Source organism: Sturnira hondurensis, unplaced genomic scaffold (genome assembly GCF_014824575.4).
Source record: "Sturnira hondurensis isolate 20B ecotype Veracruz unplaced genomic scaffold, ASM1482457v3 Scaffold0014745, whole genome shotgun sequence".
Taxonomy (NCBI): Eukaryota; Metazoa; Chordata; class Mammalia; order Chiroptera; family Phyllostomidae; genus Sturnira; species Sturnira hondurensis.
The window spans coordinates 3,035,849-3,049,593 of record NW_028087376.1 but is presented as its reverse complement, the minus strand read 5'-3'; the positions used below and the strand labels follow the sequence as shown (position 1 = coordinate 3,049,593).

The 13,745-nt window shown below is 42.3% G+C and overlaps 1 protein-coding gene across 1 annotated transcript in view; it reads left to right on the top strand.

The window, feature by feature from the left end:
- HYDIN (HYDIN axonemal central pair apparatus protein) overlaps positions 1-13,745 on the top strand; it is a 306,600-nt gene that overhangs the window by 66,284 nt on the left and 226,571 nt on the right. Inside the window, exon 9 of the mRNA XM_037063680.1 lies at positions 6,726-6,909. Coding sequence (XP_036919575.1) covers positions 6,726-6,909 — 184 coding nt within the window. The remainder of the gene's footprint in view (positions 1-6,725; positions 6,910-13,745) is intronic.

The following is a 13,745-nucleotide window of genomic DNA, read 5'->3' as shown; positions in this document are numbered from 1 at the left end:
CCACAATTTTTAAATTGGTTCCAGTGTATGATGCTCCTTTTTCATTGAAAGAACTTGAATTGAGCTATGTGGGCTTGTCCATTCTCAATTTGTCTTAGCCAGGTTACAATTTATCCGAACCAAACTACTGGATTTTACAGACCATCTATATCATTTTTTACTATCCTCCAAACTGATCTACACATCTGTATTTCATTACATAGCCCTAAACAAATTGATCAGAATTCATATAGGATTTATAAAAATAATCTGTTTTAGGTTGGATCAATGTGGAATTTTTTTTTCAGTAAAAAGTTATTTCCAGAAGATGAAATGAGGAAAAAGAAGGGCTTAGATATAATAGCTTTTATAGCCCCAGTTTTAGTTGCTGGATCCCTACTAACCAAATAATTTAATAATGATTTCTTGTTGGTACCTTTAATATGCTTTTTTAAATAATACTTCAGGCAGTAGAGAAAGTTAATAAAATAGAAAACCTAAATATTTTAACTGATCTCTTCATGGTTAAATGTTTAATATTTCTTTTTCACCGAATCTACTCTTGCCTCTTTTCAACTCCTCCCATCCTCCCTGCATTAGCACTTCTGTTGCTTGCACTGGAATTTATTTCAGCCTTTTTTCTTTGCCTCTCCAATTTCATTAAAGATGAGCCCTGGGAAGCTTCAAAGCTTTGTTTAAAACCAAGTTAGCATGTGATAAAAATAAAAAGTCTTAGGCCCATGGGAATCAGGCGGCAATCCCCCACTGTGCCGCCCCTACTCGAACCAGAAGGAGCCTTGGCAATGAGAGGGCACAAGGGAGCCAGAAGCTTCCTCATTCAGCCGATGAGCTTTAATCACTGGATTGCCACTGTGCCATCTTTAAAAGGTGAGCGAAGAAAAGCCTTTCCTGCCTAAAATCTTTAGTTTGCCTCAGGTATAGAGATGCCAGTAGTTGAAAAAGGCAAGAGGACTCTGCTCATCCACTGCTTCCTTTGTCCTGATTCCCCAGCCGACATGTGTACCAAACAGGTTTAAAGGTGAAATGGGAGTGCAGGTACGAACAAAGGAACAGCAGTACACAGAGTGTTTGAATGCCCTGCTTGCCCTGCAGCATCATCCCTGGGGGATAACGAATATACGCTCTCAGAGGGGAAGGCCGCTGTAAATTCAACTGTGTCTGTTTTTGACTGTATGTAAAGGACGTGATTGATGCCTTGCCTGTGTCCAAAAAATACCTAAGGACATTAATTTAACAGTGAAACTCAAGAATAATTCAGACCCATTGCTGTTGGAGATGCTAAGGCAGAGTATGTGATTTCAACCACTTGTGCATGCATACTTTTTTCTTCTTTCATCCCTACCCAACCGCCCCAAATACTCACACTCTTACCTCTAATGTTATCTTTGAGTTTTATCCCTATCTCTTGTATTGTTTGTCTTTCACTATCTCTCTTACTCTTTATGTTAGTTCTTCTAGGCAATTTTTGGGAGCAAGGGAATAATATGGGATAACATTTTCATAACCATGATTAGAAACCTAATTTTATTATCTAGGATCATGCCCTTCCCTTAAACAATGAACTTGAAAAGTGGCTTCAGGTGGCTAAATAAGAATATCTTCCTTTTCACTTTGGTGACACATAGCAACATAACTCATGTTTCTCCAGACTGGGTTGGTTGGTTAATTGAAGAGTTTGTTGAATACGCCGCCCCTTACCTTCTTCCTCCCCCTCTCCTAGGGCCATGTGCCCGGGGCCAGAAGGGAAATTGATTTTTAGGGAAAATAGGCCTTTTATGCCTACTATTTTATTTGACCAGGTTGTCTCTTCTCTCTCTTGTCCCTTAATATATCCCCAAGCACATCACAACTTATACTATTAGTCATGGATTCTTGTCCTGGACATAACCAGCCATGAGGGCTCTTGCTGTGGATACAGGACTCCTTCTCCTCTGAGTCACAAATCCTCGAGTTGTATGTCAAGCCACACATCAGTGGCAGATAATGCATGATGTTCTGTGGTATCTTGCTTGTGGGCAGAGGCTTGCTCATCCCTGAGAAGTAGCAGTCAGATCTTTAACTAATAGTTTAAGTCTTCTCTTGAGCTCCCCAATGAGGCCAGTGCAGGCATCCCTGGAATAATCCTCCTTATGTTTGACTCTCCTGCTCCTGATGGTGAGCAACCTATCCCTTTTCTTCTTTCAGCAGCCACTGTAGTTAAAAATGTAGAGAGGGAGTTCGACTTTGCTCCTGAACTTGGAACAGAGAAGATCTATTCTAAATGGTCTCATGCATGCTTGTCCTGAGGGATTATAAAACATCCCACCATACTCATACTCACTTTCTTTCACACTCATTCTCATCATAGCTTATTATATTCAGAGACTCAGCATGAGCTTTTGAAGATTTCTGTCCCCCATTTCTCCATGAAGGTCATGACCATTGTCTCAGTAGCATCTGGCTCTAATTCTAGATTTGCTTTGTGTAGGAACTACTAATATCTTCAGTGGACTCCCACAAAGTGGTCAGCATGGATTTATCCTACCACATTCAGGAAGAGGAGAAGAGATGTTTCTCGAGATAGATCAGTATTCATTGGATTTGGGGCCTGCCACCCAGGAAGTAATGAATTTAATCTTGAGTGGTATTTGGTAAACAGGAAGAGGACCTCTAGTCCTCAGCTTATAACAGTTATCACAGAGTTGCTCAATGACCAGGGTCCCATGGTCCATTTGAAGGTGGATGACTCTATCCTTTCTATGCCAAATGTGGACGTGGGAGTATTCCTCCCAGCTATGAAGGCCATAGCTCTTAGTTGTTACTCTCCTTCACATCTGGTTACCACCTCTTGGGGATGCTGCAAAGGAGCATCTCTAGCACCTGAAGATGAGAAAGCATTACTGGGTCAATGCTGCCGTGTCTGAGACACAAGTCTTCCCTATTGACTCTTGTTCGTAGGCCAGATTATACTTGATGCCTGGAGGTGTTGGGTGTTGGTGGGTACCAGACCATTTGGAAAACAGGTTAAATCCATGGCTTAACTGAGAGAGAAGGCTGATGTGCTGTTAAGCTCTCTGATGAGAGGTGTCATTCATCTGTAGGACAGAACCACCTCTGAGACAGAAGACCACGAATATCATCAGGGAAAAACAGCCTAGTATAGACCGGGGTGTATAGAAGCCCTCGTTGGAGTCAGCCCAGCTCAAGGTGTTGTTGCATGTTGCCTTCTTAGTCTCTCAGTCATGGCTCCAGTTCTCCACCAGAGGGCAAGGAGGAAGACAGCTGGTACCTGCCTCCAACCCCCACCCCCACTCTTTGCATTATACAGCTGTCATTAATTTAAGAGTCCCAACAGCATGGGAGAAGGGGAGTACTTGGGAATTTTTGCTCTGTTTTCTGGCTCAGGGGTTGAGTTGATCATACCCCTCAGTTCACGGAGCATTATCATCCTTGGTCCATACGAGGCCTTTTATCCCCACACCCCACTCCCATTAAACCTCTAAATAAATGTAATGTTTATGACCCCCATTATGTGCTTCACCAACCCTTCAATCTCTTACATAAAGTTTACCCACTTTTTCTGTATTATTGATAGCGTTTTGATGAACATCTCTGCAGCTGCGTTTTTACTTTTACCTGTGATTGTTTCTTTAGGATTTATTTCTAAGGATAGGTGTAATAACTTCCGCTTACAAGAATTAATGGTTTCCTTTCTTTCTGTGGACTGAGCTCTCTTTACTTGGCGCTGCTGTGCCCTGGAGTGTAGAGGCTGCTGCTCTCGTTACCCAGGACACCGCTTCCCGAACAGCAAACAAAAGGAAGCACACGACGCTTTTTCCTTGGAACCAGACACACTGAACCCATTTCTCTGACACCTTTATCCTATGTGGCCCAAGGAGCCTGGACACTAAAGTTATGAAAAAGAGTTCTTCAATGTCACTAAGCACATGCCTACATAAAGTCATTTAGAAAAATATTAATAGTTGAAGCTGAGACAGGAATTCAGGGACCCTAGGCTCTCAATGAGAAAGCTAAATAACTTGTCTCTCATCATTGGCAATACCACCAAAATGTTGAGAAAATGGTCATATGCCCTGGGAGGAGATAAAATTCAGTTTCTAAAAGCTCAGGTGAAGTAATTGATACCTGGAGTGATGTGAACATATCTGTAGTGAGGGCACTGCATGAGGGTTGAGGAAGGCTGCTTCTCTGATTTATTATAAGAGATTTGAAGAGCTAGAAAGAGAGAAAATGTAATTTTAGATGTAGTTTGAGCATTTTATAAGCTTGACAGCTTGGTAGCTGCCTGTGGTTGATACAGAAAACTGGTATTTATTGAGTATCTGCTTTGTCCCTGTATACTAGGTCCTTGATCACACTTAATGCTCAGCATGTCTTTATGATGGAGAGCTTCTATTTTATAGGTAAAGGCACTGAGGCAAAGAGGAATCTGGTAACTCCCAAAAGCCACAGAGCTAGTAAATAGATAGTCAAATCGGTATCCAAACCTAGTCCTGAGTCTGGACTTACGCCAAGATAGAGGCATAGGTGGAAACACTGTGCCTTCTCCCACAACCAAGTTTGACTACAACAAAAGTTTTGGAGAACTAGAACACACCCAAAGACCAGAAAACGGAATTATACGGAAGTCCGACAGCTACGAACCGTTCAACGGGGACGGTAAGAGAGGCGGAACCAGCAGCGGAGCTGGGTCGGGCAGGACAGATCCCCCCAACCTAGGCGCTAGGGGCGCGGGCAGCCCAAAGCCAGTCCGGGTGCGGGGCAGACTGACCGCGGTCGCACATTCGCGCACAGTGAGACAGACTACGCAGGCCCCAGGGGACGAACCCAGTGGTGGAGGGCCGACAGCGGTGGCACACTCGAGTGCAGTGGAACGAAACGTGTGGGCCTGGTGACAGTGGTGGCTGCGGTGCCAGTGGGGGTCGCAGCAGCGGCGGCAGAGGGAAGCCATTGTACCTCTTTGACCCCGCCCCCACATACATCGTCACAACCCAGCGACTGAGTTGCCCTGCTCTGGTGAAAACCTAGGGCTCCGATCCTGCTACTTAACAGGCACAAACAGCCCAAAAGATGGCGCAAGATGAACTCAAAGTCCCAGAGCTGATAACTCTAAGCGACCAATAGCTTGCCAGCCTCTCAGAAGCCCAATTTAAGACGCTATTTATCAGGATGCTCACAGAATTGGTAGATTATAGTCACAAATTAGAGGAACATATGAAGGCTAAACTAATTGAAATGAAGGGAGATGTCCAGGAAACCAATAGTGATGGAAAGGAAACTGGGACTCAAATCAATGGAATGGACCAGAAGGAAGAACAAAACATCCCACCAGAAAGGAATGAAGAAATGAGAATTCAAAAAAATGAGGAGAGGCTTAGGAACCTCTAGGACATATTTAAATGTTCCAACATCCGGATTATAGGGGTACCAGAAGGGGGAAAGAAACAGCCACGAATGGAAAACGTGTTTGAACAAATAATAAAGGAGAACTTCCCCAGTCTGGCAAAGGACATAGACTTCCAGGAAATCCAGGAATCTCAGAGAGTCCCAAAGAAGTTGGACCCAAGGAGGAACACACCAAGGCACATCATAATTACATTAGCCAAGACTAAAATGAAGGAGAGAATCCTAGAAGCAGCAAGGGATAAGGGGACAGTCACCTACAAAGGAGTACCCATCAGACTGTCAGCGGATTTCTCAAAAGAGACCTTACAGGCAAGAAGGGGCTGGAAAGAAGTATTCCAAGTCATGAAATCCAAAGACCTACAGCCAAGATTGCTTTATCCAGCAAAACTTTCATTTAGAATGGAAGGACAGATAAAGTGCTTCTCAGACAAGGTCAAGTTCAAGGAGTTCATCATCACCAAGCCCTTATTATATGAAATGCTAAAGGGACTTATATATTAACAGTGAAAGGACAGCAAACACACAGTTATTAACAACCACACCTAAAACAAAAGCAAACCAAGAGGACAGCTAGATCAGGAGTGGAACCATAGAAATGAAGAACACATGAAGGGTTAGAAACAGGGGAGTGGGAGGAGGAGAAGGGGGGAGAAGGCACAGAAAATAGCATAGATGGTAGGTAGAAAATAGATAGTGGGAGGGTGAGAATAGTGGGGGAAATATAGAATCTAAAGAACTTGAGACACGTGGTTATAAACTAAGGGGTGGAGAATGGTGGGGGAGGGAGTGTGCGGGTGGAGAAAAATGAAGGGGGGGAATAGAACAACTGTAATGGTATAATCAATAAAATATATTTTTAAAAAAACAAACAAACCTAGTCCTTACTGGTTCTTGATTCTGTTCTCCAGGTAACTTAACAGCTAAGAAAGAATTAAAGCTAAGCAAGTTTAAAAGAAACAAAATTGCCTTTGAAGTGTGAGAGGTGGAGTAGATGCTAAGTGTTTAAAAATCAACCTGGAAAATGCCATTAGCTAAAATAAAATATTGGTCCAAATATTCATGGAGGCACAGGAGTAGGCAAGTGGAAGACGGGAAGCCCTGGAAGACTTCTTGAAGGAAGTGACTAAAGAGCGAAGTGAGGCTCTTGAGAAGTTAAAGTATAAGGTCACTCAGGTAGCACGTTCCAGACTCAGGGCAAGGAGGGACCGATGCAGGTGATGGTGGAGGTCGTTCCCAGGATGCTGGACTGGAGGGGAGCCTTTCACAGTGGTCTTCGTGTGAATCCCCAAACAAATCTCACGTTTTCTGTTTTCCTTCAGGGTCTGTAAGGGTCTGATCAGAGAAGAAAAGAATGAGACCGATGAGTTCCTTGAAGAGTGTATTATCGATCCTTCACTCCGAGAACGCCTTTCCATTCTCTCCCGCACCTTTGAGAATCAGAGAAGTCTGGTTCAGGCAGACAGCATGCTCTTCTTGAACAAGGTTTTCATTACCGAGCCTCTGGTGAGCACGTATATACACTCTGACCATATGGTAAACGTAAGTGGGAGTGCAGGGCTCATTCTCATGTGAGTACTCACTCCGGGATTGATAGAGTTCTGAGAGCATCCTAAGACTCCATCTGAAGAGCCTCATCATCGTGAGGAGACAGGGAACAAAGGTTAATGGTACGAATGCTCCCAGGTCGTATTTATAGTCACACTTTCTATGCACCAATCAGTGTTAAACACCTTGTATGCATTACTCGGTTCATTTTATTTGTATATATGTTATATCAGTTACAGTCAGTCCCTCATTCTACAGATGAAGAAATCGACACTTAGAGAAATGTGATAACTTACTCAAGGCCAGGCAGTTACTAGTTAGAAATTTATCTCTGATTAGCCTGACTCTAGAGTAGGATTTCTCAACCTCTGCATTATTGCCATTTGGGGCTGTATAATTCTTTGTCCTGTAGATTGTAGAATATTCAATAGCAACCTGGATCTTTACCCACCTGATGCAAGTTGTGACAACTAAAACTGTCCCCGGATATTGCCAAATGTCCCCTGCTAGGCAAAATTGCTTGATTGAAAACAACTTCGTCCTTAATTCACTCAAGAAATGCTTATTGACTGCATGTTCTGTACCAGGTACTCTGTGTGTACCAGACACTGATAAACAAAACAGACATAACCCTAGATCTCACTGTCTGTCTAGTGAGAGCAGGACCAGAGTTAGAACATGGTTTGTCTGATTCCACGGGCAAGCTTTTGACTGCTCTGCCCTGTGGTCTCAAAATGAAAGTAGCTAACGTCTTCTGTATTTACCGTCTGCTAGGCATTGCATTAACTCACATTTAGCAAGCAAAGAGTAATCTGAGTATAGTGACAGCAATAGGAACTGAGAAAGCCCACAGCTGGTTAGACCCCCTGGGTCATTGCCATTCACACCAGTTGGAGAGAAGATATGCCACAAGGGCACGTTAGGATACAAGGTCACTTGTGGGAAATACCACTGACTTGTGTAGACCTGTTTTCCTTATGTCTGTACTTCCAAGTTTTTATTAAAGGATATAACATGGAAAAGGGATACCATGGCTAAATAAGTTTCAGAAAAAAATGGGTTCAGTATTGTTTGACATTGACTGGAAGAAGTCTAAAAGTCTTTAATATAATAATATGCATTGTAATCTCCAAGAGGGTAGCCTGCCCCTTGGAAACCGCTATTGTTTTTTTGTGAGACCTGCTGCAGGACTCACTAATAAAGACAGTCAGCAGAGGCCAAGGTGATGATCAGAATAAGAAGCTAGAGAAGGCTCCTTGAGAGCACAGCTTTGAACTGGATCTTACAGAGCAGGACTTTTGGAAAACAAAATTGGGGATATGCATGGTCTGGCTCATTTAAGGGCCCAGGAATGGATCAGGTTGTTTGAAGTAAAAGGTTCACATAGGAAAATAAGGTTGGAAAAGTGGGGTTGAAGCTGAATCCTCTTTCATATCAGAAGACTGTCCACTATTTAATTGAGCAAAGGAATCTTCAGATATGATGGATTAAACCAGCAGGAGGTTAAATAAAGATGAACGTACAGTCTTGGAAGGACAAGACAGATACCAGTCAAGCCTAAAGATGTTGTAGAGATTAGGAAGGCATTGTATGTCTAAAAGCAAGCAAATGGCCGAGCGGGATGGAGGTGGAAGGAGCAAACAGTCACGGCAATCTTAGACGTGCCGGGAGGTCCAGAGCGGGGACAGTCCAGGAGTTTTTTCAGCTGGTGCTAGAGATCTGAGCTGATGAGGACTGTCCTATTTCTCAGATCCTTCTGGGAGTGGGTGGCTCAGGGATAGCAAACATGGGTGGTCAGGAGGAAGTGGGAGGCCCAGGGTGGGTCTCACACGTACATTTCCAGGGCAGAAGTAGAAAGACTAGAGTTCCCTCAGATTTTCTTCTCCTCAAGCTCACTTCATAACACAGGGCTTCTTGATGGAGATACGTGTGTATCAAAAGAAGGCATTTAATTGTGATTGCTTTTGAGTTCTAGATAGGAACTGAATTGGGCATTATCAGAAGGCATCTTTTCACCATGAGGATGAAAAACATTCTTTAAAAGAGTGATACACAGAAATGGTACCTTTTACATGAGACTAATTTTGATTATGTTGTATGGGAAAAATCACTAGAAACAGGAAGGGGAAATAAGGATAATGGTGTTTATGGAAACTAATGATTTTGTCTTTTCTATACACTTCCGGTTTTCTTCTCATACTAGTGTTCATTAGGTGGTGCTTGGCAATTTTCTGCAAAATGGAAATGAAGGCGTGAAACTTTCCTAGTGCTTTCATAAAGTTATTCTGGTCAAAACAGCAGAACTAAATGTCAGTTACAGTGAATTATTTATTGATATTAAATCTTTTTCCTCTCCTATTTAAAGATCCTGCAAGTTTTATAGAAATTCAGTTCTTGTGAGTGTAATATAATCTTACCTTGTAAATACATTTCTTGTGAGTGTAATATAATCTTACCTCATAAATTACTTTTGAAGAAATTTGATGGGAAAGTTCAACCATATTATTACCTTCTTGACCCAAATGTGAACTATGGGTATTTTCCACTGTTGAGATTTTGGTTTTTTGATACAGATAAATTAATGCTATAGTAATTGGGATGAGAGAGTTTGGCAAGGATTTATAGAAAAGATGCAATATGAACTATATATTAGAGGAAGGGTAAGATCTAATCGAGTGGAGAGGAAGAAGGAGAATGTTTCTAGTTGGAGAAATTATGAAAACAAAGAAAAGGGACTCTATTAGTTGCATGGCATATTATATAACAATAAAATGACCGGTTTTTCTGGAGCAGACGGTTGTGGAGAATGTAAGAAATAAGATCAGGAAGGCGCGTAGGGGGATCTGAGCGGCCCAGGCAATCTGCTGTGCCCCACCCCACAGTGCATTGCTGCACACTCTGGGTCTGAAGGGTGGTGATGTGTGTTCCTTGGAAAAGGACGTTTTGCAGTCAAATAAACTTGGGACATACTTGGTTCAAGAGAAGATTTTTCTCCAAGTGGTAGAGGACAAGCAGAGTTTCTCCATGGTCAGAGCCCCGTTTTCCCATGCAGGATGCCAAGGGTGTCCAAGACTCACTGTAGGGCTTAGGGCAGGAGCATGATGGGTTCCAGGTGTTTTAGAAATATTGTCCTGGTAGCCACGTGTGGATCAAATTGAAGGAGGGTGGAGAGAGAGTGGGAGGATGGATGCAGGTCAGGTAGGAGAAATGCGCTAATGCGGGAGGGGTCAGGGAGACTGGGCATCGCTGCCAGCAAATTCAAGGTGACCAGGATGGTCGGAACGCAGTGGAAATGGCAGATGTGAGAGTTTTTCAAAAGAAAGGCATTTAAATCAAGAAGTACAAATTGGTAGCTATAAAATAGTCATGGGGATATAAAATACAGCATAGGGAATATAGTCAATAATATTGTAATAACTATGTGTAGTGCCAGGTGAGTACTAGACTTATCAGGGGTATTACTTCAAATTATGTAAATGTCTAAGCACTATGCTGTACACCTGAAACTAATACAAAATAACATTTAATGTCAACTGTAATTGACAGGCAAAAAGGAAAAGAAAGAAAAAAGTGCATTAAAGTGCAACATGGTGAGGAATCACATGTCTCCTCAGAATTTAAACTAGAGTAGCTGGGAGAATTATGATGCCTTCGATAGAAGTTAGCAAGTCAAGAGTCCTGGATTTATCTCCTAGCTTTGCCAATAGCAAATGTGACCTTAAACAAGCCATTCGATCTTTCTTGGCTTCAATTGCATTGTATACAAAATAAGTTTTTTGGTTTTTGTTTTGTTAAGGGTAGGTTACTGAGATTCAGTTTGGAAACAGACTCTGAGCTCCTTAAGGTTGGAAGTGCCGCATCCTCATTGGTGCCCTGGCCTTCCACAGGGCCCATTGAAGGAGGAAGGAAAGAAGGAAGGAAAGGAGGGAGGGGGGGAAGGAAGGAGGACAGTAGATGATTATGAGTTTGGTTCTGAACACGTTGAATTTGAGATAACAACAGATAGTCAAAGAGTTTTGGAAATGCAGTACTGAATTTGTGGGAGAGCAATCAGGAGTGGAGGTAAGATACGTGAGAATCTTCTACAGATATTCACTGAAGTCATGAAAAGCAGATGGAAATTCTAAGAGCGGAATAAAGAAGGAAAATTGCAGAGGCCTCAAGAGAGCCCTCGGGTACTGACTTTTAGAGACCCTGCAAAGCAAGGAGAGGCTGTGAATTCGCAGAGAAGGAAGGCTAAGAGGAGCACCTGCCAGCTGAGAGCCCGGCAGCCTGTCTCGCCTGTCTTTCTGCCCTATTAGGGCTGGTTCATCACTGTTTTCTACTGAAGGTCTCTTCTGAGTCTTGCTCACGTATCAGATCAGTTATGCCAAAGCCACTATTTAATTTCTGACAGTTGAGCCATGTATCAGCAATTAGTTTTTTTTCTATGAGAGTGTGATTTCTTTTAAATAGTTTCTTGATAGGAGTTAAGTTCACAGAAGCAGAGATTAAAATCACAGTGTCACCTACTGATCTGACAATCAATCTTTAATTGACATCCTGTTGAAAAAATAAAAATAAAAGCTTGACCTAGTGGCTTAGAGACCACCTGCTTTCTGTTGACCCCTTTGGCCTCTGTGCCCACCAAAGAAGGACACTGTCTTCAAATGAGATAAACTTTAAAGGTATGGGGGTGGGGGCATTACCTTAGTGTCTGAAAAGAAATAAGAAATGATATGCTTATTTTATGCTTATTTTTTATACCCAACTCTATACTTATTTCTATGTCTTTTTATCTTAGTTTTTCAAATAACTCAGGTAAAACCAAGGCTAGTTTAGCCCTTACTGTGTTCTCTGCATTTCATGTGTGTTTATGGGAACATTGCTCCTCTTTTAGAGTTTCTTTCAATTTAAAGCAAGTATTCAAGATCAAGAAATCAATCACTGTCCCGAAAATGCCCAGAGGTGGTGATGGTTTTGCATTTAATCAAATCATGTGAGAAGTAGTTTGACTCAATGCTATAAGAATAACTGACCAAAACTCTAGAACTGAAAGTTTTTACACTGTTCTGTAACCTGTTCACCACTTAGCCCCTGGTTAGTCCCATTGTCCTGGCTCACTTTCTTCTCATCATTCTCATCGCATAACGTTGCCAGAGTCTGTTAGAATCTTGAGGAGTTATGCTGGGGTGTCTCGGGTACCAACGTGGCTGCAGAGTGCAAAGGTGGGAGTTCGTGTTTGAGAGGCCCCAGAGATGGTCACTGGTGGACAAAGGGAGTGGGCAAGGCCCCAGAGTGACCGCAGGGGAGTCCTGGGCAGATATAGAACAGAGGTCTGGAGGTAATTTTTTTAGCTCTACTTGGTAATTTACTGATATTATAATAGTAATCATAATTGTTTTGGTCATTAAAACATGTGGTATATTATTACTATTTATGTCAAGTTCTTCAAGTCAATTCTTTTGATTGAGTCTGGAGTATTGATGTAACTAGTGAACAATTTTCTATTTATTCCTTATCTAGGGAAGGTACTGGGTCCTATGGAATACCGATCATTTCTCAAGCCACCTGTTTCTGGATAATTTTTCCCCCTTTGAAAAAGAAGTGTAAAATTGAGTCTATTATGTATGTTTTGTGCCTTCCAGAAAAGCAAGTGGAATTGACTACTTTCAGAAATATAATATTCTATTCTACTAGATGGACTCTGGCTGCACAGAATTCTGACAGTCTCATTTTGTTATGTTCTCCGCGTAGGTCTCATGGGTACCTGACTGAGAGAGATTCAAATAGAAAAAACACAATTCTGATAATTGAGAGGCAGAAGAGCATCACAGGGCCAAAAGAGAGAATTAAGCCTTTGATTTCCATTGGCATTTGGGGGCCCTCTGAGAAATCACAGCACAGATGTGCTGGCCTTGTTTTAGAACTCGGTTGTGCTGGCTCAGGCCACACTTTTAAGATGCAGCAGTTTTCTGAATGTTGAACACTTGATATTTTCTCATAAAGAAAGGTCTGAGAAATTAAAGGTATTTGCCCAAACTGGTCTTAGCTGAGTGGGTGACATTGATGAGCAGGAAAAAAAAACATTTCCTTTGCCATCAGAGAAAAAGTCATCCAGTATCCTTAGGAAAGCTTCAGCTTAATTTAACTAAGCCTCACAAAGGGAACCTTATAAAAGGGTGGGGCGGGGGGAACTTGATCATTTCTTTATTACTATGTAAGTAATAGTAAACCATGCTTCGTTGTCACCCAATTCTGCAGAAAATGTGGTTCAGCAATTCAGACTCTAAAAGCACGGCTCAAATTTAGTTTACTTTTTTTCCCCAAACCTGCATAGCATGTGAGCTCAGCAGAACCAGGTTGGGTGGAAGCCCAGATGGCTACCAAAGAGGATAGACCTTGCTTTTTACTGCACACTCCTTCCACTTCTTGTTCCATTAGCTGTAAGTCACATTGCAAACATGTGGGAGCTGACTCCTTGGAAATGGACACCAAAAAGGGGAAAGGAGTGTAGGCATCTGCTGAGAGCAAACTGTCCTTGACAAGTCACAGCTCCCCCATCAGTACGGTTTTCCCCTTCTTCAGCCTCCCATTGTTATTGTTTGGCTTCTCAGATCTTTGTGCTCGGCCAAACCTTTTCCTGTTGTGCTGGCACATTCCCTATGGTATTGGAGAACCGGGATAGGTGGAGGGAGAGACCTAAGGAAGTATTAGGTTCCTCATGGTTCATTAAGTTGAAACCTCGATAGAAGGTCCTTGTTCGAAGAGATGCAGATCTGTTTTCTCCAAAGACAGGAATGAACATCACATAT